Genomic DNA, 27011 nt, shown 5'->3' with positions numbered 1-27011 from the left:
GTATGACTGTATTCACAGGGCTTTTCTCGAGCACTATGAACTATTTTCTTGGTTTTCCAGTTGAGACATTTAGGAAATGATGAAGTACACATCGTTTGGTCAGAGCATACTAGAGACTACAGGAGAGGAATTATTCCTACCGAATTTGGTGATGTCCTTATTGTAATATACCCAATGAAAAATCACATGTTCAGTATCCAGATAATGAAAAAACCAGAGGTAAGAACTCCTTATCTTACATTTTACTAATATATTTTGAGTTCTATATGGCTTTGTGAGTTTCTTTCCCTCTTTCAGAAGAATTAGACTAGGCATCAAAACGTGGAAATGGAGGGGGAGATGAGACACAGACTCTGGTATAGCTATGTGAATTGTCTAAGTCTACTTCAGAAGGCGCTAAAATAGGAAAAATAGAAAGAAACTGTATTTGAATGGAAGAAGGCTAGGTAGTGCCAGAGTGGAAGTTCCCATTTACTGTTGTTTTTGTACACCCCACAAGCTAAGAATGTTTGTTACATTTTTAATGGGTTTTTCTCTTTTAAAAAATCAAAGAAGAATATACAGCAGAGACAATATGTGGCCACAAAGCCTAAAATATTTACTGTATTATCCACAGCTCATGTCTTTGCCTTCAGCTGCCATTTGTACCAGCCATATTCAAACAGAATACTTTTGAAACTGTCAGTTATCTGATAAAAATGACAGATTTTTTTCTAATAAACCATATAATAAAATAAAAAATAGTGTTTTAGATTCTGTAGTAAAATAATAATAAAAGTGTTTTAGGTTTGGCAGTAAAGCTGGCATCACATGAAAATAATAAAAAACTAACTTGCTGCCTGTAAGAATGTGTGTCCTTCCTGTGTTTACTCAATGGGAGAAAAGTAAATTATTTCCAAGTGTTGGATTTTTGTATACAATTGCGGCTACAAAAATTTGAAAATTGGCAGGTAGTGTAAATTATTTAGTCAGTTATATGAAGCATATAATTCTTTTGAATGGAAACCCTGTAGACCACTGGCATTTTTTGTTTGTTTATTGTCCTAGTATGAATGACCCATCATGGAAAAGAACTGAATTTGAATAGCATTTCTACTGAAGGAAGAACTAAATAGGAAGCAGAAAGACTTTTGTATGCAAACTGTTTCTTATCTACAACCTTTCTCCAGTTTGAGTATAAAATTATGTTCTCATTTCTCAATCAGGTTCCCTTCTTTGGTCCACTTTTTGATGGTGCTATTGTGAATGGAAAGGTCCTACCCATTATGGTTCGAGCAACCGCTATAAATGCAAGCCGTGCTCTGAAATCGCTGATTCCATTATATCAAAACTTGTATCCTTTTTAACAGTATGGTTTCTACTCTATGTCTACTTTCCAAGGTAACTACTTCTTATGTGTTGTTAAGACCTTTGAGTTTTTGTTTATTGATATATAGAGGATGGAGTTCCTCCCCAGTGTTTAAGCAGTTATGATATTTGAATGATGTATTTTCTTTAATACGCTTTTAATCAGTACTTGTCTTTTGGTTAATTAATTAGAGCCCCATTATGTACTAGGCGTTCTGCTAATCTGGATGTGCAGAGATAACCGTAACAGTCATTTCAAAGTACTCAATCTAGTTGAGGAAATATATTGTTTTCAGCATCTGTGCTGTAATAGAGTTATGCACAGGATGTTCTGGAATTATTATAACAATACTTCAGATACCTCTCAGTCAGCTGTAAGGAGTGGTGGTATCAGGAAACACTTCTGAGAAATGTAAGGATTGAACCAATCTTGAAGGATGAATGAATTAATCAGGTAGATGAGATTAAGAGCATTCCAAGCAGAGGAACGACATAAACAGAGACATGGAAGTATGAGAGGACATGGCTTCTGGAGCCAGATTACCTGGACTCAAATGCTGGTCACCACTTCATTAGCTATACATCCTTGGGCAAGTTATTTAACCTCTCTGAGCCTCAATTTCCTTATCCATAAAATGAGAATGATAATAATATCTAGCCTGTAGTGTTATGAGAACTGAGTCAGTATGTGTAAACTTCTTAGAACACTGCCTGGGGCGAAATATGCACAGTTTTAAAATTTAAATTGTTTTCTGATATTCCTTTCTAAAATGGATTTGTGTTTCCATATACTTTTTCTACATTATTCAAAACACTTCAATTATTTTTCTTTTACATACTAAACTGTAGATGTTAAGCTTTACAGGGAAGGCTTTTAAAAATATCCTGTGTCCTATTCCACATGAAATGGATTTAACATAAGTCTACCACATACGTTTTCTTCTTTTAATGAAAATTGACTTAAGCAATCTGATTTCTATGTAATTTCTCACGTATTCTGATACTGTGGAATGGAATTATAGGTGGATCATGGCATGTTACGTTGCTTAAGCTTAATGTCATTTATATAGCATTTCTTATATGTAGCGGTTACATCTTCACTTTGAGTTGAAAACTCAGATTTGACGTGGTCATTGTCATGAAATGTAAGGATTCAGTTTATTATATCCTGAATATCTCTAGAAAGGTAGCTAATCTTATAAGGAATATACAGATTATTATCTGTAAACTAATTTTGTCTGCATTGTCAACTCTACTGAGATTGACTTCTTTCTGACCCATGCCTCTTTACAGTTCCCCTGATCTTGATGTTTATCCTGAGGTTAGTGTTCTCCATCATTTCATTTAAGACACAGTTGAAAGAATGCCTTAAATCTTTTGGGAAAGTGATGAGAGCAAGATTAGATTGTAATACAAAGCTCTTATTTGCCTCTTGTGTCAATAGGAACTCAATTTATTGAACTCACACAAACTATTTCAGGCCTGATATACAAACAACATGTAAAATGCACACCTTACCAAGTAGTTCAAGTATACCAATTAAAAGTGAGGATATAGCTTAATTTCTTTTACCTGCGCCTAAATTCATACTCTTAAGGACTAGTTCAGATTTGCACGTTACACTAGAGGTATAATAGCTGGATTTGCAGTTAGAAACATTGATTTTTTTTAACATCTTTATTGGAGTATAATTGCTTTACAATGGTGTGTTAGTTTCTGCTTTATAACAAAGTGAATCAGTTATACATATACATATGTTCCCATATCTCTTCCCTCTTGCGTCTCCCTCCCTCCCACCCTCCCTATCCCACCCCTCTAGGTGGTCACAAAGCACCGAGCTGATCTCCCTGTGCTATGCGGCTGCTTCCCACTAGCTGTCTATTTTACGTTTGGTAGTGTATATAAGTCCATGCCACCCGAGGTCTACCTTGTGATCCTAGTCAAGTCCCAGAATCTCTAAACCTAACTTTCTTCATCTGTAAAAAAGATGCTAATACCCATCTCGGAATTGTTGTGAAGAATAAATGAGATAATGAATTTGGATGCACCTAGTAAATGAAATAAGGTACATTATTTTGTGCAGTGATTAATTCTGTTATGTGTAAAGATTACAGTCAATATGAAACAGCTCTACCCAACAGCAAGGAATTGCCTAATTGGGTTTTTATGTTTGGTTGGTTGGTTGGTTGGTTGGTTAATTGATTGGATTGGATTTTTAGGCCTGTTTCATGAAGCTCTTAATAGTTAATCTTGCTGAGATGTTAATAAATAGCACATTGGAGAAAATTCTAAGATGAAGAGAGAGAATTTCAGATGAAAACAGTAAACATGAACACGTTATTTACACAGCAGATGTGAGCAACTTCTATCAGGAAAACCACTTCTGGAACTATCAGAGTAAAAATATTAAATCAGACAGATCAAACAAATTTTTCTTGACTTAGAAGCTTGAATTTAGAAGCTATATAGAAGTTATTTTCCCATGCTATTTAAATATATAATAGAGATACTCAGCCTTTGCTAATCTGAAGAACATGTAGTCATCTTTCACAAAGATTCACAAAGGTGTATATTAATTCTAAACGTTGGAGGAAATAACTTCATATAGGTACTGATAGATTACTTGACTTTTATATTTTTTAAAGATAGATTTTATTCATTTTAAAAATTTTTTGTTTATTTATTTTTGGTCTTCATTGCTGCACATTGTCGCGGTGAGCAGGGGCTACTCTTCCTTGCAGTGCACAGGCTTCTCATTGTGGTGGCCTCTCCTGTTGCAGAGCATGGGCTCTAGGCACACGGGCTTCAGTGGTTGTGGCTCGTGGGCTCTAGAGCACAGGCTTAGTAGTTGGGGCGCACGGGCTTAGTTGCTCCGCAGCATGTGGGATCCCAGACCAGGGATTGAACCCGTGTGCCCTGCATTGGCAGGTGGATTCTTAACCACTGTGCCACCAGGGAAGCCCAATTACTTGATTTTTAAATGAAAGTTTATACAATAAATTACAACTAGATGTTTTTGAGATATTGAAATATAAATGTCTTTTCATTTTAAATAACAATACATATTTCAGAAATATAATAAAATTTTAAATGTATATTTTTGACAAATTCAGATTTTGACAAATTTCCTTAAGCTTCCATTAAGGAAAAAAATCATGCGCTCTAAAACAGATCAATAAAACAAAAGAAATTACAACAAAAACTGAGATAGAAGTAGGCTTTGAAAACCATCAGTTACTATTTTAATCCTCATAAGAGAAATGAAGAAGTAAAAGAATATGTAATAAACTCAATTATATTTGGATAATTGTACTGCTGTGTCAGTTATTTTATGCCCAGTAAAAGTACCCACTAAGATTCCACAGCATAAATTGTGCTATTTATGATCATTAAGTACAGCTTAAATTTTATCCTAGGAACATCTTCTGTATCTGTGAATCTAATGTTGTTCACTAAATGAGGACAATATTGATTGTCATATGCTGCCCAAATCGATCATGCTGGCAGCCAGAATTACAGTAATCTGTCAGTATTGATGACTGTCTTTCAAGCTTTGAAACCTCTCCTTTACTTCACTTGTTATTTCTTGCATTACTTGTACTTGAAAAGCATTTTCTTGCAACCTCTGACTTTGTCAGCTAGGTTTTTGGGGTTTTTTTTTTTGTTTCTTTTTTTGTCTCGAGCTCAATTTATTGGTTTGATCATGCAGTTAGAACTGAAATGCATCACTGGGGAGAAGGAGTAGGCACATCCTCAGTAACCATTGGACCTGAGGGGTATTTCAGGTTGATCTTAGTCATCATTTATTAATTACCTGTTGAAAGAGAGTGTATGTGTGTGTTGGTGGGGTTTGGGGGTTATTTTGTTGTTTGTTTTTGGCTTTTTTGTATTAGGAATAATAATTCCAAAGCATTAATTTCATGATCTTAGCTATCATGACTTTTCCTTAAATAAAAATTTTAAATTAATTATTTGTTTTGATCCTAGGGACATTTTGACTATGTATAAATGTTAATAAATATGTTGCTATCAAATATGTACTGTTTCTCTTCTGGCTTTGGAAGTTCTGAAAGTTCTGAATCTGATAGTGCCGTGGAATGGGTTCCTCATTTTACAGTTTAAAAACCCTTTTTTTAAAACCTTTACATTAAGGCTTTTCTTTTTAATATGAGATTTATTATACATAGAAATTTTCAGAAGTTACAGTATATAGTCATGTTGTATTCAGGTTCTCAGAGAAACAATCAGTAGGATGTGTGTATATACATAAGTACATAAAGAGAGAGACTGATTTTAAGGAATTGGCTGACACGGTTGTGGGTACTGGCAAGTCTGAAATCTGTGGGAGTTGGGGTAGAGTTGATGCAGTCTGAGTCAGAAGGCATCATGGAGATAGAATTCCTGCCTTCCTTGGGGACCTCAGTCTTTTCTCCTAAGGTCTTCAACTGACTGGATGAGACCCACCCACGTTATGGAGAGTAATCTGATATACTTTTCTCCTGATTTAAATGGTATTCACATCTGAAAAATACCTTCACAGCAACATCTAGGCTGGTGTTTGACCAAAAACTGGGTACCATGGCCTAGCCAAGTTGACATAAAATTAACCACATCCCATGTCCTAATTTTCTTAAGTTTTTCTTCTTAACCTAACTGCAAAATATAATTTGAAAAAAGAGTATAAATCCTAAATATACTGTATGGTGAATAATTACAGTTTAACCATCACCAGGTCAAAAGATGCAACTGTACTGTTTTTCTTCTATCAAAAATATTTATTGATCACTTAAATGGTAATGGTAAAGATTTTGAGAGAAATGCAAAGACAAATCAGATGGTAATCTCTTCAATAATCTTATAATTTAATAGAGGAGATAATTATATGTTCACTAAAAATTATAACACAAGGTAAAATGTGTCACAGTACGGTTGTAGATAAGATGCTGTGGGAGTTCCAAGGAAAAAGTCATTACTTTGGAGTAAGAAAATCAGGGAAGAATGTATAGAAAATCTGGGCCTCAAAGGGTGAGATTTGAGTAGATGGAATGCAGCATGTCTGTTATAAGTCTTGTAATTTATATTTTGAGGCTTTATGTGTGTGTATATATATATGTAATACATATATAATATTGTGAAATATACGTTTTGGGGGATGTTATAAAATAAAATAGTATCTTTAAAAAACACTTTCCTCCTAGATTTAATATTCTTTCCTCCCAAACCAATATTATTTGATTTCTTCTAATCTGTTTAGATTTGACTTTTTCGTAAATGCCAGAATTGGGTTTCTGTTTAACTTTATCAGACAAATTACCAGAAGTCAATGATCATTCTTCAATTAGTCACAGTTTGTTATCCCTGCAGTTCTACTACTCAAATGTAAAGAACCTGTTGCAAAAGTATGAGAGCCAAAACGAAATGAAATGTAATTGATTGGCTCCACTAATGCAGTTTGCCATTCATTACGATAGAACATTATAAAACCTCTTAGGGAGGCCCATCAATATTGCTGCCATTTCATGTTAGAAGAAAGTGAGTTTATTGAGAAACTGCATAACTTTATGTATCTACCGTCTTTTGTAGATCATTTCCTCAGAAGATAATATTGGTAAGTGTAGACTGTCCTTAATTATAAATTAATTATATTTAAAAATGTGGAGGCTGACTGTTGGGTAATCAGCCTGGGCTTCAGAGTCCAGAACCACTTGTTAAGTGTGTCACTGTCTTTATGTCTAATTTTATTTAATCTGTAAAAGGAGTACCAAACTCAGGAGTGTTGTAAGGATTAAATGAGATTATCCACATGAAGCACTAAGCAGCCTGTCTGTCATGTAGCAAGAGCTCAGAAAATGTGTTTTTACATACTGTTATACTTTTACATGTTGTTGACAAATGAAGTTTTTTTATCCTATTCTGATAGTACATTGGCTTCACAGCGTTAATAGCAAAGGAAAAGAAAACAGTACCACCACTTTACCTGTTTTCTCAAATCCAGTGTGACAGTATGGTCCATATATGCCAATCTATGGACAGTTGGGTTATATCATAGTGTACCAGAAAGAAAATAGGAGAACTCTATCAGGTGATTGTCAGACTGTTCCCTAAAAACAACAAAACTTGGAAGTTTCTCTACTTCCATCTTTATTAACTTCTGACCTTTGCTAGAAAAGGATTTTTTTTTTCTATCAAACGCTATGTTGTTGATATTAGTGATGAAGGTGCACTGGTATGCTCACATTATTATTAACTACACCTACTGCATAATGTGTAAGTTTTATTCTAGCCTTTATTTAAATAGAAAAACAGCAGTAGATTCAGATGCTATTTGGGGATTTCAGAGAGCAAAGAAGGAAGGATGTAAAGCTGAAATTACTCTAACCTCGTTTAACATAGGAATTGCAGTGCTTTTAATCCATTATTTTCCTTTTACTAAATATATGGGATTTTGCTGTTGAATTTTTAATAACTCAGTAATGGAATTGAAATTAAACTATGGATCACAAATCTCCCCATTTTCTTCTAACTGCTTTTCCTCTCAAACACTAGAATATAGCCTATTTAAATTTTAACTTTTGCTTGCCAAACCACTGTTACCGTCCATCTGTTCATGCCAATTGCAAAGAAGGTTCGGTTTTTAGTGAAGCTTTGCATTTCACATAAGGTATGCGAAATGAAATTTCACAAGGGACATGATGGATCCTGATTCTTAGTGATAAACCTTTGGGGCCATCAGGGTTGGCATATGGTCCAGTATGATATGAAGGCTTGGGTTCCCTGGCTTCACTTCTTTGGCGTGAAGCTGATAAAACCTGGCTCTTGAGTATTATTTCACTGGACACCAATCATGGGCAGCAGGAACTGCCCATTTAACTCTCTGTGGGAAGGAAGCCCAGAGAGCATTCACAATGGTACCATTGTCGAGTTGCAAACTGCTCTGAACAGCTTGACGGCACTAGGGAGGAGGAGAAGGGGTTGCTTTACTAATTGCTGTTCAGAAAAGAGAAGAAGCAAAAATAGCTGTTGTAGAATTGATGTTTCTACATTTACTTATTCTTTTGATAAGCGTGTTGACTTTTATTTAGCACATACCTACTATCAAAAAGAAAGCAAATAAATATATTTAAGCAACCACCTGTAGTAATTCCTTGTTAACATGCCATTATCTATTTTCAGCCCACCAGATTATAGCAGAGCAAAAGTCGATTTGCTTCATTATATTTTTACCTTTAAATGAAATGAAAGTAATGTTCTGTTATCTTGATAGAAATTTAAAATGAGGGAAAGTGGATTAAAACCAGCACATTTAATATATCAGATAAGGTTAGAGACAGATTTGGCTTACGCTGTGCTTTTTAGAATTCCCAAATATCGTCTGAATACATATAAGCAATATTAATATAAAAATGTAAATTAATTTTATGCATAACAATCGTAAGTGCTAAAATAATCCACTAAGCAAATCTTAAGGTTACATACTGGATTTATCATTTAAATGAGTAGGTAATGCCTATTTCAGTCACTCATGATTGTCTTTCTCTCCTTGAATTCTATTTGGGATATCTTTTTTAAATGTGAGTGTTGTTTCTTTGTTATGTGAGGCATTGTATGCTGTGATATTTGTATAAACACTACTCTGGGCCTTTCCATTTTCTTCTGGTCAGTCTAATCAAGCAGTTGGAGGTTCTGATGCAAAGAAACAATGATCTACAACTTTAAAAAAATTAAAGCTTTTTCAGCCCCCAGGATCCTGACCCCACAGTATATTTCCATAGATGATTCCTTTTTTCAGCAGAACTTAAGTTGCCTAAATTATACTGCAGTATTGTAAATTATGCAACATGTCCTTTCAAAGGATCAGGGAGAAATATTTTAAGAAAAAATTTTCAATCTATAGATTTTAAAAAATGGGGTGTTCTTGCTAAACTGAGGGAAAATCAAATGCATGTTTTATAAAATTAGTAACAGTCTGTAAGATTTACTAGTATTGCATCTCTTCATGTCCCCTTAAATTATTTTAGTAAATGGGCACCAGTGCAATATTTCAAAAACAGTAATTCATTGAATGCCCATTCTTCCTTTTACTGCAGAATAGATTGTAGTTAAGTCAAGATTAATGGGTAGATTTTAATGTTAAAGTCCAGTCGCTGAGCCTATTATTCCCTGGGGGCATATAGTGCATTAGTTTAAGCCAATATACTGTTTATCATAGATGCTATGACACTGTCTTAAATGACAGTTTGCTGTACTTTGTAACTACTTACCATGATAATAAATCACTTTTTTTGTACTCCTGATAATTATAGCATTTAAACAGAATCTTAATTAAGTTAGTGCACATTTAGGTAGAGATAACACTTAAGTAATTGTACACTGTAAAATTTCACTTAGTTATTTTTTTCCTTTTTGCAGTCTTCTCATAGAACCCAAGTTTAGTATTTAGTCCAAACGCAGACATTCATTTCCTCAACTTAATGTACTGAAATTTTTGTTCCTAAGAGGAACAACACAGTGATTGTTCCTAGTCTCCCCCCAATATTTTTTAAACTCTTACTGTAATACTAGTAATTTTGAAGCAGGTCTCTGTTGACTATGAAAGTCTCATTATTACTTAATGGTAGTATTTTCAAGCAGATCTTACCAAGAAGGAGAGCACAAAATTTTAATTTCATTAAATTTGAAATCCAGGTAACTTAGTTTTTCTTTTAGATGTTTTGTTTCATACCACTTTCATGAAAGTGTAATAGATACACATATTTGATAATCATGTTAGTCCTTTTTAGAAACTGCCAGTGATTATTAGATTATTAAATCAGGAAGGATTTTCAGAACCTTTAGGTAGGTTTAAATTTTTAATCCTGTTTATTTAAGGTTAATCTTTTTAAATGTATTTACATGAAGTTTGTTAGAATTGGGCTTATCAACGTTTTACTTAATGTTTTCATTTAGTAATTGACTGATTTATGAGCAATTATATATGGTCCAAATTTTATACAGCTCCAGCTTTCAATAATAGGACTGTCCTCACAGTGCCTTAGCACCTGTTATGGATTTTGAGTCATCTGGCAGCCCATGGGACTTAGATAAAGAAGTACCAGGTGTCCTGCCTGTCTCCTAATTGAGACGCAGTGAAAACAATATAGACTTGGCAGCATGCTTAAAAGGATGGATTAAAGCCCAGCTTTGTCTACTCTGACAAATCACAGCTTTTCCTTCATGGTGTAGATAGTATCAACTACTAAAGAATTTCATTAATATAAAGCATCATAAAAATCATACACAATAATTGGTCATAACCTGTTGCAGATTTTCAGAATTTCTAATAACATAGTACAAATAATTCCAAGATTCATGCTATTTATTTAGGGGAATTTTATTTTTACTGCATATGAACTAGACTGCATGTTTCTTAAAGAAATTAGCTACTGTAGGAAAGAAATGGAGTATTAATTAATTTACTAGATCTTCTTTATAAAGTAAGCAATATAGTTTACTTTTATTTTATAAATGAGCAGTGCCTATTAGTCCATGGGATACTTAATTGCCTTGTATATTTCAGGGAAGTATGCCACTTTACTCCTGATAATAATAATTATTAGATCCTGCAGATGTAATTGCAGAATATATCTACCCATATGCTATATCTCAATAAAATTCTTATTTTTCATTAAGTTTTCAAGACCCTGTGTAATGATACGGACTCAGAATGTTTGAAGATTCTTCAAGGCCTTTTAGAACTAAAAAGTCAACTGTGGTTTATTTTCTCAGTTTTATTTTAGATCATGCCATGGATTTTTATTACTATACTACATATGATATTCTAGTATATAAACAAAGATTTTTGAAAAATTGCCGGTCTTAGAACTTAAGCTAGTAGTCATTGTGTTGGCCATCCTTGAGCTGACTAAAATGCCTTTTATACTTTTTTTTTTCCCATCTAAAATCCAGATCATTGAGATTGTCTGTAGAAAGAGCACTGGACTATTAAATGACCAAGGTTCTAGTCCGAACTCTACCGGTCAGCAGCTTTGTTTTTCTGAGCGAATCTTTATATTCTCCTTTGAGGCAAGGCTTATTGCTGAATAAACATTTTGCTGATTTTGCTAAGTTTCCTGACATTAACGTTTGTAGATCATTGTTGTATCCTTCCTCTAGTTCTAACTAAAATTATCACAACCAATAGGGCAAAATGTTTATTTCAATGCTAAATTGTAATGAGTTGTAATTACTTTCAACATTTATAGAATTTCTTCTGTAGGCAATTGTTATAATTTTTTAAGAAATTAATATCAATTTTCTTTTAATGTTACACCTTACATATGTATACATTGTGCTTTACTCACTTTTTCTTCTTCCGGAGAAGGTCAGCAAGATTAAGGGTAGGGGTGGAACCAGACTCTCTCTGTAAGTTCAATCCTAGGAGAGTCCCAACTGTATTTGCCCCAAAGGGCTTTGTCTCTGGGGAGCCAAAGTGAGATTAGAGGAAGGGGGCTGTCTGCATAACAGGCTCCTAATCAACTACCAAACCAACTTTATTCATTCATTCTATAATTTATAAACAGTCATTGAGTGCTGCTAGGCCCTGTGCTAGGTGCTAGAGATATAAAGATAAAAAGGCATGGCCTCCACCCTCAGACATTAGTCTCCCACTAGTTTATTAGGAGAACAAGCGTGAGGAATGAGGCACACTTGACGCTTAACAACTGGCTCTGGAGAGCAGGAGGAGGCCTCGATTTGTGGCATTTTTTGAGTTCTATGATGTGAAAACTCCCACCATAGCCAATTTCAAACTACCAACCATCTTACAGACTTTGTAAATATTGTAAGTAGTACTTGCAAGAAATTTTTAATAGGTAAAACTCTTTCTCTTCCTGCAATTACTGTTCTTGGAATTTTGTATACAGAGAAGGGAGATGAAATTCCTGACTGCTAAAATGGCAAAGAAACCACATTAATATGAGTGTGGGCAAGTGCTTACTAAATTAGGAATTTCAGAATGGGCCCTAAATCCCTGAGGCTATGCTGTTGAGCACAGATATAGACACTTCATGCTTTGCCTTTACTTAAAAAGGAGCTGGTAGTTTTTTCTTGTTTAGGAAAGAAAATATTAAACCTGAATTTAAGAGGAAATTAGTTAAGCAATGATATGCCTTTGTTGTCTGTCTGTAATTTTCGTAACTCCTTTTTGTGAAAAATTATACTTTGTATTCTTGCTATGTACAACATACATATATACAAACATAAACATACATACATATACACATGTACATATACTTACACACACACAAATTTCTATTTCTTTGAGACTAGTCACAAATTACATTGGACCTAAGTATTTATACAACCTCCTGGGCGTGCCATGGAATTAATGATCATAAAACTGAAAGTTATGCCTTTTCTGACAGCAGAAGCAGTTCAAAATTACATTGTATTATTAAGAATTATTGTGGCGAATGAAGGGTTGTTGCCTCTTTAAAAACCAAATCTACCTTTTATCTGTTCTCCCTATACATTAGTAAAGTTGAAAAAAGTGTTTCTAATTAACTGTCTGCAGTCTCTTTTCTTCATATTGTGTTTTTTCTCATGAGGAATCAGAGTTTTCTCTTACCAGAATAAGTCAAAAGTTCCTCTTGTACATAACGTAAACAAGAAATATTATCAGAGTTCTTGCACATGTACACAGGTATATTTCTTAAACTGATGATACTGAAAATTGTCCTAGTGGAGACAGCACCTGCTATTTACAAAGACTTGAGTCAAAGGTCAAAATAACTATTTTCATCACAGATGTAGAGGGACTTTTGGTTTACTTTGTATTTATATCCTTTATCTTCAACAGCCCTATGACATAAATAGGAGCAGGTGGGGGGATCTCCATTTAACATTCAGAGGAACTGTGGCACAGAGAATTCATGCATCTCTTTCCAGGAGTGGGCTGAAACTGAATGAACCCTAGTTTCATAACAGCTGGGCTTGACACAGTGACAGGGGGCCATTATTATTTCATATGATAAGTTTAAAATCAAAAGTAGTTAATTGAATACTGATATTAACTTCATATTAATGAAGTACAGATTGGGTTTAAACTATTTATACTATAAAAATCATTCAGTTCCCTTTTCTTATTTTTAGAATGGTAATATTCCTTCCCCCCATTTCTATTTTTGCAGAAAGTAGAAGGAAGGAGGATTAGTGGATAATTATATTGCTGTGATTGCAGCACCTGTGTGTTATTTCTTTTGATTGGCTAGTTCTGTATTAAAGATTCCTACCAGCTAAAAGTCTCCTTCATCAAATGGCTTTTTATTAGCTAGTTTTTGGCTTGGGTTGTTTTAGATTTGCAACAGAAACCATCTTAATTCAACTTAGACTTGTACTTTAAATTTTGTTCTGAATTTGTAAGTTTATCATCATCTTTTTATCATTTCACCCATTTCAATTTATTCAATTTCAATGCCAGTGGCAACACACAGTAGGAATATAGCTTGAGCTTATCCTGTTGTTATTAGCCATCAAGTTTGCGTATGCCACTCAATTTATAGGTACTAATAACTCTTCCCTAGAGAGCTGCCTTTTAAGGAATAAGTGTCTAACATATTATAAGGAGATATAGGAATTAACTATTTTGGACTATGGTTACCATTGCAGATGCTAACATCACTGTTTGGAACTTTATCATCATCTCAATCACAAAAAATACCTTGTTTGTGGACTCAGGACTATTGTTTAAGTACTTAGAGTTCATTATATCTCCTTAATATATGTTTTCCAAAGTAAAAGGGGAAAAGATGTAAGTACTGTAGATTGGGTTGCTTTCATATTGTTTATTTATTTGACTACATCACACTTGGAAAATTAGAATATTTAGCTTTTAGGAGGTGAGTTACTGTAGTCTATAATAATTTACTAAGCTAACAGTATTTTCTGAAAATAATCCCGCAGAAGGAAACTTCAGACAGTGGGCTAATTTGTAATAACCGTTGCAGTTTTTCATTTAAATTCAACCATTAATGATTGTTTTCCTTCACTCTGCCACCTATACTTGAACTTAAAAAATTGTTTTAGAAAGCATCATTTTCTCTAATTACGATTTTTTTTGCAGTTTTATTAAATACATCATGTGTTTTTATACAAAATGAATACATTATGTCTAGATAATTTTAGTTTCTATAGCTTTATATATTAGGGTTTCTTCAGAGTTTTATGAATCTCCTTTTGTATAGTGAAATAGAATTATACTTCAGAATGTATCTTTAAGAACCTAGGAGCAGGACAGGAATAAAGATGCAGACGTAGAGAATGGACTTGAGGACACAGGGAGGGGGAAGGGTAAGCTGGGACGACATGAGAGAGTGGCATTGACATATATACACTACCAAATGTAAAACGGATAGCTAGTGGGAAGCAGCGCATAGCACAGGAAGATCAGCTTGGTGCTTTGTGACCACCTAGAGGGGTGGGAGAGGGAGGGTGGGAGGGAGACAGAAGAGGGAGGGGATATGGGGATACATGTATATGTATAGCTGATTCACTTTGTTATAAAGCAGAAACTAACACACCATTGTAAAGCAGTTATACTCCAATAAAGATGTTAAAAAAATAAAAAATAAATGTATCTTCTCTAGATATTCATTTCTTGCTCTAATAATCTCCTTGCTTTAGAAATATTAAATTTGCTTTCTCTCTGCCTAATTTTTGTGTAAACTCTAAATATAATAAGGTAAAGTAAAATATTTCATTTATAGGCCCTCTGAAAGTAGAGCATTTTTAAAAGCAGGTAGGTGTCTCCACCCTACTTTTCATGAAGCATTTTACCCATTCAAGTAGACTTTTAAAAACAGCTTGTTTTGATAGCAGACTGTTCTCCTGTGGGCCTTCAGCCTTTGCTTCCTGGCAGCACCTTTGGTGCGAAAAGAGAGTGATCAATTGGGAGACTATCAGTGCCAGCATGCATAGAGTGATAAGTTAACACACCACTGGGAATTTCTAGGGCCCACCAAGATACTTCACTTCTAATGTGCTAACAAGCTCATTTTTCTACCTCTTGCCTCTTCAGTTATTTTTTTTCTCAGAAGAGCTTAGAAGTTGAGTGCATCAGGCATAATGAAAAGCTCTGTAGGAGGGAGAAGCAATAACCCCATTTTTCCCTTTTCAGCCAAATAGAAAATTAGTTTCTGGTAATACACAAAGGCCAGTATTTTTTGTACAAGGGGCACTGCTGTGAATCAAAGGACTCTATTAACTGCAGAAAATTCGGCAGCTGTGAATCTCCCCCAATGAAAAAAGTACTTTCCAACAAGTTGTGAGATATGTGGTATTATTTAGATTGAACCATCAGTTTCATCCCCTTTCATTTATAACCATATACCCTCTTTTAAAAGTGTGCTATATTACTTTTCTGTGTTAACACTCAAAAACGTCTATATGATCCATCCATAAATTCCTTTCAATATAGCATCTTGTCCTGTTGCTACCCATTTCAGGAGTAAAATTCTTTTGAAGTTCAACCCCAGAATTGAAAATAATGGATTGCCAGGAATTGGAATTAAGATTATTTCAATATTTGATACATAAAATAAATCGTAGTATAAGAAGAGGTTACTCAAGTCATTTAGGTGGCAAAAGACATCACAGTCTAAGTCAAATGCGTAATGAATATAGACTTACCTTTAACTCTTCTTTTTTTTTTCTTTTCTCAATCAATAATCTTTTGTAAACGTAACTGGCTATGGTATCTCCCACTGAATTAACATTTTAAATTATCTTCCTCTCAAAATTTTTTCTTAGTCTTGATTGTAGACTCGGTCTACAATCTCTGGAACTAAAGGATTACAACAATTGAATTGCAATTTTAAAAAGAGAGAGAATAATGAATTTTGAGGGTAAAATATTAAAATGGGTTTTGGGGAAAATTCAATGAATAAAGAAGAACCAATAAGCAAATTTTTATTATCCTTTACACTTAGTTAAATGTCTTAGGTAAAGCCTATCAACATAGCACACTGAGTACAGCTGGAAAACTTTTAAAAGTTGTAGAAGAAAGGTTAACTGATTTCTCAGTTCAGGAACTATACGACATGAAGTCAGCATGTGAGTTTTTCCTGATAATTGTATGTTGCTGCCTGCTGCTCTACATTTTGACAGCCATTTCCATAGTTGCTTTCGTGAACAACAGAAAAATTCTCTCTCTTTCTCGCCCTCTCTGTGCTAACAGCACAATCAGGCCTGCTGAAACAGGAAGCCTGGAGTGGGTTGTTCAAAAGCAACAACACTTCAAGGTACTGGTTGCTTGTCAATAATATCAGAGAAGAAAATGTGGTGAAAGGGAAGTACAGTATTTTTCTGTCAGTGTCAGTGCCCTGTAGATGCTTTGTTAGACGGTATGTAGGAGTCCTGTGGACTCTCTGCAAATATTCCTGCTTGTTTCAGTGTTATAATTGACTAGGTATTTTTTCCTGACATACAGATTCAGCTGTGTATTTATCTTAACTGCATGGAGTTAAGTTCGAGGATTACAGCAACAGTAGTCTTCCATTCAAAATGAGAACAGTTGTTGGGAAAATGCAGGGATTTTAGAAAAAGATGATATGCAGGAATTTTTCACAATAAATTATTACAAATGAAAAACAGAATTTCAGACATAGTATTTTAAGCATTATAGTATTTATTGCGTGGCTTTTCAGAGTACATCTGCAGATCGAAGCTGATTAACGATAAGAGGAGCCCTAGGCTGACCTGATAGCAGTTGAATCCTTTCCCAAGTAAACTGTTGCCTTTCTTTCTTCCAACAGTTTACTATTAATTATTTTCTAATAAATGTCTTCCTGTTAAGCTGCCAGGTATAGTGATATCCTGAAGAGTAAACTTACGTTAAAAGCTACATTTTTTTCTCTTTAAAAAGCTGTACTTTTAATGATATGCAAGAATAGTTAATAATTATATTTATTAAGAAGTAATGGCTTAGCAGTGATAGTAGTCCTTTTTGATGCGATCGGTTCTTTCCCAATGTATGCTGCATTTAAGTTCATCCTTAACTGAAGGAAATCAGCTATGAGGAGAGAGCGCGATATCTGCAAACGATTGTCCAGCACCATTTAGAACCAACGACATTTGAAGATTTTGCAGCACAGGTTTTTTCTCCAGCTCCCTACCATCATTTACCATCTGATGCCGGTAAGATTAAAAGCAAGTATTAGTTACTGTTCATTATTGGACCTTGAAATGCAATACCCTTTTGTTCGAAAAAACTCTTTAATGGAAAACTTGCTTGAATAAACTTCCAGTCATTGAAATATAAATATTCTTCATCATTATTTTCATATTTGGCCTTTAAATTTGATTTATACTTTCTTTTACCTAAATACAGTTCCTTTAAAAGTCAACAGTCTTCATAAAAGCACATACACTACATTTTATCTGAGCTAATGGGCAGTAACTATTGTGTTTCACGGAATCGTTACTGAAGTATCTGCAAAAGAAATACAAGTTGAGCAGGCACTCTCAACTTCAGAGGATCAAATTTTATGGCCAAGAATATTACCTTATCATCTCTGATTTTACAAATAAAGTTAACATAATTGGTCTAGATTTAGAAGTACTTAGAGTAAATTATTTTGTAATATTTAAAGATTATAAGAGGGTACTGCATTTTTACAATTAACTAATTTTGAAGAAATCAGTAAGAAAAAAAATGACTCATGGCCTTCCTATTCTGTAATTCTTTGCACTCCTTATGATTGTTTCATTTATTTTATTTTCCCTCTTTAGATCATTAAATATCAGTTCTGTTTATCTGAAGGTAAGACAAAGTGTCAAACAAAACACCCTTTGTTCTTCCCCCATTTCCTTTTTTAAAAACTAGCAAGCACTAAGCTTGTAACTCAGTTAATAAGCAAACTTAACACTGCCCTGGTTCATACTAAACATTTCAGAAATTGTCACTAAATTTCTTCCAGAATTATACTTACTAACTTAGGTCTGCATGAAACACTAACACTGGTTCTGGGATAAAAATAACTAATAATAGAACCCTTGGTTGAAGTTAGTTACACCTTGTTGTATTGACCTTTTTGTTTCTCAGCATGAAAATGTAGTACTACTGAACTGAAATGGTGTGTCTTTGTATTTTGTAATGTGTTGCATTGTTATTGGGTATCTTAACTCATCAAATAGTTATTCTGTTGTGTGCCTCACACCATACTAGGCACCTGAAATACAAAGATGACTGTTTTAATGATGTTCAAGGGAAGCAGGAAAAGAGAATACAGTATACCTGAAGTTCATCTTAATAAGCCTTCAGATTCTCTTCATATTATATAAGTTTTCTTTATATTAAGTAGTTTAAGAGGCACAGTACTGGCCTTTACTGGCCTAATTTGCTTGCAAAAAAAATTACTGTAATTCTCAATTAAAGTCGATGAAATTAAAGCTTCCATTCCTGTCACCAATTAATTGGCCATTATAAAAATAATTTTACAAAAAAACTTGGAGCCCTTTCAATTAATTATATAAAAGACCTAGCAAAGAGAAAATTATATTAGACTGGGTTGACACTATCTAAAATTACTCAGCTCTGCATAAGAAAGATGGTAAAAGAAAGATACTAAAAATAAGTTAATGAACAACAAAATAAAAACTAGTTAAGTATACCTGGACATTTCATTTTTAATAATAGAGAATATCTGATAAAATATCAGACATTATTAAAATAGACATGAATAACACTTCTGTGTACCATACATAGAGTTGAGCCATAAATTTCACAAATGAAAAATATTGATAATAAAGCCACGTTCAGACTAACTTTTCCCCTTAAATGTATAAAGGCTGTCAGTTTTCATGTTGTAGCTGTTTACTAGCTGGAGTCCTTCATATTCCTCTTCTTAATGTTCTTCTTATATTTTGCATATTATCCTGCACATTCGGCCAGATGTATAACATGGGAAGTAAGTAGTATTCTCACTTTCTGAGACATTAGGTAAAGAATGATACAGCAGCCAAGTCAAGGCTCTTTGGTTAATTTTTTTAAATTGTCTTTGCCTTTAGGAACTGTTAGAAACATGCACTTGAATTTTTAAAAGGTGTTTTTAAACACTGTAAATAACTTTTCCAGTATTACTTAATACATTTTTATGGTTTTTTTGCAGACTTTAATAGTTATGAAAGATAAAAATTTTTATCAGTGGTTTTCAATTCAGCACAATAATATAAAAAGGAAATATTTACTCCTTTACAGTAGCAAAAACATTATGATATCTGAAGAATGATTTTTTATTCCCAGTCATCTCAGATTTTGATTTTCCTGTCACAAACCAACCCATAAATGTAGAAGTCCCTTTAAAGTTGTAAGTCAAAGTTGAGAGAGAAGACATGAAATAGGCCATGTAATAGCCATATGGACCTGACTTATGGTTTTCAAAAATTACATAATGTGAAGATTTTTAGGTTCATTATTACTTTTTTTTTTTTTTTTTTTTGGCGGTACGCGGGCCTCTCACTGTCGTGGCCTCTCCCGTTGCGGAGCACAGGCTCCGGACGCGCAGGCTCAGTGGCCATGGTTCACGGGCCTAGCCGCTCCGCGGCATGTGGGATCTTCCTGGACCGGGGCACGAACCCGTTTCCCCTGCATCGGCAGGCGGACTTTCAACCACTGTGCCACCAGGGAAGCCCCATTATTACTTTTTAACATGATGATAAAATTGATTTGCCCCATTGAGATTTAGATCATTAAATATCAGTTCTGTTTATCTGAAGGTAAGACAAAGTGTCAAACAAAACACCCTTTGTTCTTCCCCCATTTCCTTTTAACTTGTAATTGAGAATCAACCGCAATTGAGAATCAACTTTAGATATCCCATGCATACCCCATCCATATAAACTAATACTAATCAATACTAATGCAATAAATTGAAATTACATTTTAAAGGAATACCAGTACGGTAATCATATAAAGGATATAATCTGTTCTTTCTAACCAAACCTATAATATAATACTATTCAGTGGAGTAGTGGCAAAATACTGTTTTAAGTTTGGCTTAAAACTTAACTTGGCTCAAGCTTATTTAAAACCTACTTCCTGGTTAACAGTAATGTATCAACTGTGATGACACTGAAATCCAGTGGGGCTTCTTCTAGATAATTTTTAGTATTATTTAAATAGATACAAAAAACATTTTTCGTATATCATAGTTGATCCATAAATTTCATAACTGTATTTTCTCAAAATGGACTGTCTGTGGCAGTAGACTGATACTTAAGGGAAATTATTTTTATCCCTAAGGTCACTGAGGGACATATCGTGATGTCACACTTTGTTGATCTTCCATAACGACATTAAAACATTATTAGATTTTTCATGTCCTTTATTTAAAAAAAAAATTACAGGAAAAAAATCCCTTTATCTTTGTCAGGCATGTGTGTGGAAAATATCAAAAGTTTTACTGTAACCTTCTTTTTTAACATTGATGAACACCTCTCCTCCGACTCTAAAGTTTAAAATGAAATTACTTCTCTTCTTGGCCAGATTATATTGGCAGTTCAAAATCTAGATATTTTTCCCTAATGTCACGTTGTCTTTTCAAATCAAGGTGTTTTTTTCCTCCCCCTCCAATTTTTTTTTAAATAAAAGAAAAATCTAGAATGCCAACAAGAAGAAACAGGATCCTGTTTTACTGCAAGTGCACAGTAAATATTAAGTTATCTTTCTTATTAAAAATACACACATAGAACAAATGTGTGGATACCAAGGGGGAAAGGGGTGGGGTGGGAGGAATTGGGAGATTGGGATTGACATATATACACTATTGATGCTATGTATAAAATAGATAACTAATGAGAACATACTGTACGGCACAGGGAACTCTACTTAATGCACTATGGTGACCTAAATGGGAAGGAAATCCAAAAAAGAGGGGGGATATATGCACATGCATAGCTGATGCATTTTGCTGTACAGTAGAAACGCACACAACATTGTAAAGCAACTATACTCCAATAAAAATTAATTTAAAAAAAAAAAGGGAAGAGGAGGAAAGGGAATGTGCAGAGCCAGACACAGCAATTTTGGAAAAAGGGAAAAGACAGCTGTTGAGGAGGAAGCCTGGTCTATCCACACCACACTTAAGAGCGGCCAACAGTAAGGGGTGGGGACACCCTGAACAGCGCAGTGAGCCTTCGGGTCCAGCACAAATGTGTGTGCTGCCCGCAACAGAGAAAATGTATGTATAGCAAAAAAAATAAAATAAAATATATATATATATATATATAATACACCCAGTTTTTTTCCAGTATTATGTCTTTTTACTATCATCAGCCATAAGTATTTTTCAATGCCTATTATGTAGCATATCTAGAATTACAGCTAATACTCTATTAGTTGAACTAGTATGTACCTCTCTTTGGATTTGTTTCTCTACAAATTTAGAGATTTTAGTATCAATACTTTAAAAATTAAAGGGGTGATTGGTATTTGACTCCCTCTATATATGCACATGTATATACATATACATATATACACACACATATGCATATACATGTACAGTTGACCCTTGAACAACATGGGTTTGAACTGCACAGGTCTACTTAAACATGCATTCTTTTTTCAACAGTATATATTACAGTACTACACAATTTGAGATTGGTTGAATCCGTGGATGCGGAACCATAGACACAGAGGAACCAGAACCACCTATAGGGAGGAACTGCATGTATGGAGGGCTGACTATAAGTTATAGGCACATTATATAGAGGGTTGGCGCCCCTAGCCCCTACATTCAAGGGTCCACTGTATACATACATAAATATATGTATACATACATACCACTTTGCATAATTACCTTTAGAAAACGTATAGGTTCCTATCTAAGTAAATCTTCTAAAAATTAGTAATAAGATTCAAATATTTCTATGCCATCAAAATAAGAGATAATCTAACAGTGATTTTGAAGACCTAGAGTAGTATCTAATCTTCCTTAATTCTAACCTCAGTTTTGCTGTTAATTCACAAAATCTGTATTGCCACATGTAGATGAGATAGTATTATGATTGTAAGGCCCATCTCTTTGAATCTTTGAATGGAATGAATCATCAAAATTTAGCCATTAAACTTGTCTCCTTTTCCCAGGCTTTGAAATGATCTGGAAGAAAAGATTGTAGCTCTTCAGAAGATAGTTATTTTATATATATCCTAAATATTATTTGTAAGTGCCAGTAGAAAATGTTTCCTTCAACATATAACATAAGCTATAAGTTTGTTTACTGTGTTTTTAAAAACAAATATTTTTTAAAATAAATAATCATATTTATTTATCACTAGGTTAGCCTGAAATTATAAGCAGCCAAATGTGTTCTCTTTTCAGTATTTTAAACTTAGAAATTTGGCTTGTATGTTGTTGACCAAGAAGCAAATAATATTAATCTTAAATAAAGTCCATTAACCTTTTATAACAATAATTACTAGGTTCAGTTTTCATATAGAGCATTCATTCAGATGTAGAATTTGTGTAATGAAAATAATAATTGAGCGATTACTGAGTGCCAGGCAGTGTGCTAAGTACTATACATGCATCCTCTCACTGAATCTTCATGGCAATTCTATGAGACAAAAACAAAAAACCTTACCAACAGTCACTTGGTAAAGTCAGAGTCTGACTTCAGAGTACCTGAAGTATTATAATTACTCATTTAGTCTAAATATTTTCAGTCCCTTCTTGATATTGAGAGAGGAGAGAGATTGCCCAGTAACCTGTCATATTTGCAAATTAGAAGTTGTTAAAAATTTTTATTTTGAAGGCTCTACTTTTCCACCCATTGAAAAATCATTTTTTATTATTTATTCATTTTTAGTATAGTTTTAAGGTTGCCGTGGGAGAGCTATGGGCTTTGGAATCAGACTGATCTGGATTTAAATCCTAGCTCTGCTATTCTTATCTGCATGAACTCAAATGAATTCATCTGTCCTAAACCCAGTTTTCCCATTTGTAAGGAGATAAAATATGACAAGCTTAGACCGATATGTTCTAAGTCTACAATAATGGTAGTTCTTGAATATCTTGAAACCTCATGTTTGCCTGCGTTTCTGTACTGTTTTATTTTAAATTATGTGTTACTTTATATGACACTCAGTGGTGCGTCCACACCAATCTTAATCACTTACCAACTCCTTTAACAATATTAAGGCAGTAAGATTATTTGGGTAATCTGTCCTTTAATGTAAGGTTATGTTTTATAGGGATATTAACATAAAAGTGGATATTCTTTATTTTCCCCCAAACTAAACAGCTACGTTGAGTTCTCCACATTTTAACAACTGATGTTTTCTAAGTGGTCATTTTCTTCAAAAATATTTCTAGTTTCTGTCCCTTCTTTTCTAATCCTCATCTTTTTTGATCTAAAGTCTATTAATGTTTGCTCTTATTGTAGTTTTATTATATAGCTACACTTATTGTATACCTGCTGTGTGCCAGGATCTTTGCACATGTAGGCATTCATTCCCCACAACTTTGCAAAATAACTAGTATTGTCTTTGTTTTACAAATAAGAAAACTGTCTCAGGTTAGTTTGCCCAATATCCAGCATCTAGTAACATGACAAACTTGTCATGGGTCTGTCTAACCCATGCTCTTTCTAAGATGACGCTGCCTCTTAGTTCAATGTTAATTAGAATTGCTTTCAAAGTCACAATATTTTTAAAGGCTATGTTTAGTAGGTCCAGTAACTTTAGCAGTTTTAAAGTGGTCATACCTGTCAGCAAGCAGTATAACCAAAGCCACAATAAATAACAATGCATTGAGTTCCCTTTTACAGTCTTTATAGATCCTCAAAGTCATATTCATCATGTTATTTGTAATAATAGCTCATTGTAATCAGTGTACAACATATGAATCAGTTTATTATTCCATCAAGATACAGACAACAGTCTGTGTACTGTAAAAATGTTATTAATAGATACTATATGTGAAACATAGGAGCCTTTACTTTTTAAACTTTATACTTGAGAGGATATATTATCAAGAGAAATAAATAAATCAATATTCTTTATGACTCAGGTGATATAAATCAATACTTAGGCAGAATAGGATGTGAAATGAAGTGTAAGTATCACATTATTCTTTAAATCTAAAGTTGAGATCTATCCACCATAAATTATTTATAGAGTTTGGGTATGCTGAGTATTTATCACAAACATCATTAGCTAAAACATGAGGCGGTACTGTATACCACACACACTAAAAATTAGCCTGATTTGACTCAGTTGAGTGAAAGGGGGTTTCACCTTGAAGGCAGTAAGGGAGACATAGAGGAATTGCTGTTTTTGAGGAAAATATTCTTTGAATTTGGCATACTCTAAAGCAGTGTTCTGTAATAAAACTTTCTGTGATGATGGAAATGTTCTGTATCTGCACTGTCCAGTATGGTTGCCACTAACCACATGTGACTGCTAAACAATTTAAATGTGGCTAGTGCACCAAGGAGCCAAATTTTTAATTTTTATTTAATTTTATTTTTTGCATTTATTTATAAATTTTTTGCATTTATTTATAATTTTAATTTAATTAACTGTGATGTGGCTATGGCTACCACGTTGGACAGTACAGCCCTAGAGATTTTATGACTGAGTGGTTAGCATAACATGCCACCAGTACAATGAACACTTTAAAAGGTAGATGTTTAAAGAATCTCTCATAGACTTTTTTTTCTTTCTTTTTTTCCTGTTTGAACTTGTTTCGTTAGTGGGTAAGTATAACATTTGAATTTACAAAGCATTTGTCCATTGTGAAACCTCATCACCCTAATGCATTGCATGCCCAATTGTGTTTCATAATAAAAACCTGATTACTGTCTTCTCTGCTCCTCTGTTAACACCTGTAAGATTCTGCACTTTGTCGCTCATATCTGTTATCTATCTTCTCTTTTGTTTTCTCACTTCTGCTCGCTACTCCATTTCTTCATTCACAACAAAGAAAGAAATGCAGTGATAGTTCTCTTCCTCCCAAAACCTCCACTAGAAAACATTGGCCATCTCAAGGTAAACAGCCATGGGAAGGCCTCTCATGACTGGCCGGGAATAGTATGCATTACCAGCAAAGCATGAGCTACTGCTCTTCACCTTCCTTCTGCCATCCATCTGCAGTGCTTCCCTAAAAAGGTCCGTGGATTCATATTCTCCTCTAGGTTTTCCAGTATGGGCCCAGTATGAACCAACTCAGATCTTCAGGAAGAGTAAAGGTGGACAGAAGTATATGTCCTTCTTGTATTTTGAAGGTCAACCTCATTTCAATTAGAAAAGAGAATGTTGGAGAGGTTACTTTAAAAAGGAGGGCAATTTACCTGGATTAGGATTAGTGATAAAATGTTTTTTCCTTGACAATGTATGTTTGTTCTTAAGTATAATATTTGGCCTTAAAAACTTTTAAGTGTTCTACAGAGATACATTCTTAATTTCCTAAGACATCTCAGTAGGATCTGTACCCCTTATTGAACAGTTTTATGTTTCCTTATAAATATTCATAGCTTCAGTTTAAGCACAAATGTTTCATTATATGGAAATAGTCGTATAAGTATTCCCAAGCTCGAAGTGTCAGTGTGGTGCTACGCTGGCTAACAAATATGCCAAAAGTTTCCGTACAGAGTTAGGAGCTGTGTAAGTTTAAGCCTGCAACCTGTGTGACATGTCTTTGTTTGTGACACTCGTAAAGATAATTTTTATGTACATAAGACCAAGGAAATCTGGATTCAAATGCCTCAAAATATACAGAATTTTAAAAAATTTGTTATTGTGTTATATTTTCAGATTTTTCTGGAAGGGTTTTTAATTTTTAATGTAATTTCTTATTCATGAAATATTTAAGAGCCTATAGTGTGCAAAGTTCTGTAGTATTGCTGTGAATTAGAGAATCATAACTCAGAAATAAAGTACAAAGGTGAAGAACTACTTTGTAAATAAATGATATGAAGAATTTTCCAATTTCAACTTGTTTTGCTTCTTTCAAATTTTTATATCTTACTAAATTCTACTGGTTATCTACTTGCTGTGACTGGATAGTGTAACTGCAGAAGTTTAAGAAAACAAAAGCATTACTTGTCAATTCTAAGTTGAGACACTTTGAGAGATCAGTTTGTCTTTTTTGACTGACTTTCAGATAAGAGTTCTTGTCCTCTTCCTTCCCCAGGGAATTTATCTTGTTCCTTCTTAAAAGCATATTTAACCACCTAGCATGTATAATGGTCTCATACTGCTAAGTTCCTTTTTGGAAACGTTTGGTGCTGTTTTGTTTCCAAGTTTGAGCAATGAAGGCCCTTTTCTTGATTATACCCTGTACCCTAGAGATAGGAATTGGTCCTTCTCACCTGCTTCTTAAGCCCTTACGTGCATGCTAATGGTGGTGCTTTGGATCCCTGTCCTTTCTGTCCCAAAGATTTTGCTTCCCATTGCTTTTTCTGGGGAGCTCTCTGGTTGGTTCTGGCTCTGGAAATAATGATTGGTGCTTTCTTGCTAATATGATGACATGAGCCACCAGATCACTGTCATAACAAGCAAGTTTGGGGCTTGCTCTTTCCTCTCAAAAGACCTCACTAAGGGTTGGGATCCATGCTGCAGATCTGTAGCAGAAAAGTTATTTCTTACAGGATGAGTGGCTGGATGACTTGCACTAATGCTCTTGCTGTTT

General features: G+C 34.1%; 1 protein-coding gene across 7 annotated transcripts in view; it reads left to right on the top strand.

Annotated features, from left to right (window-relative positions):
* Positions 1–27011, top strand: part of RALGAPA1 (Ral GTPase activating protein catalytic subunit alpha 1) — a 228532-nt gene that overhangs the window by 200158 nt on the left and 1363 nt on the right. For 3 of the 7 annotated variants that reach the window (XM_089907599.1, XM_022570707.3, XM_022570714.3), the window contains 3 exons: positions 61–219; positions 1206–1333; positions 17393–17517. In XM_089907599.1, coding sequence (XP_089763725.1) covers positions 61–219; positions 1206–1333; positions 17393–17517 — 412 coding nt within the window. Of the gene's footprint in view, positions 1–60; positions 220–1205; positions 1334–17392; positions 17518–18111; positions 20098–20971; positions 21590–25304; positions 27000–27011 lie in introns of those variants that run through there. The other 4 variants (XR_016392164.1, XM_089907596.1, XM_089907595.1 and 1 more) reach the window with 4 other exon arrangements.

Source organism: Delphinapterus leucas, chromosome 2 (genome assembly GCF_059928025.1).
Source record: "Delphinapterus leucas isolate spDelLeu-1000000601 "Yukka" chromosome 2, BTC_Dleu_Yukka2, whole genome shotgun sequence".
In the NCBI taxonomy this organism is placed as follows: domain Eukaryota; kingdom Metazoa; phylum Chordata; class Mammalia; order Artiodactyla; family Monodontidae; genus Delphinapterus; species Delphinapterus leucas.
Note: the sequence above shows the minus strand (reverse complement) of the source record. Positions and strands in the feature narration are given on the sequence as shown.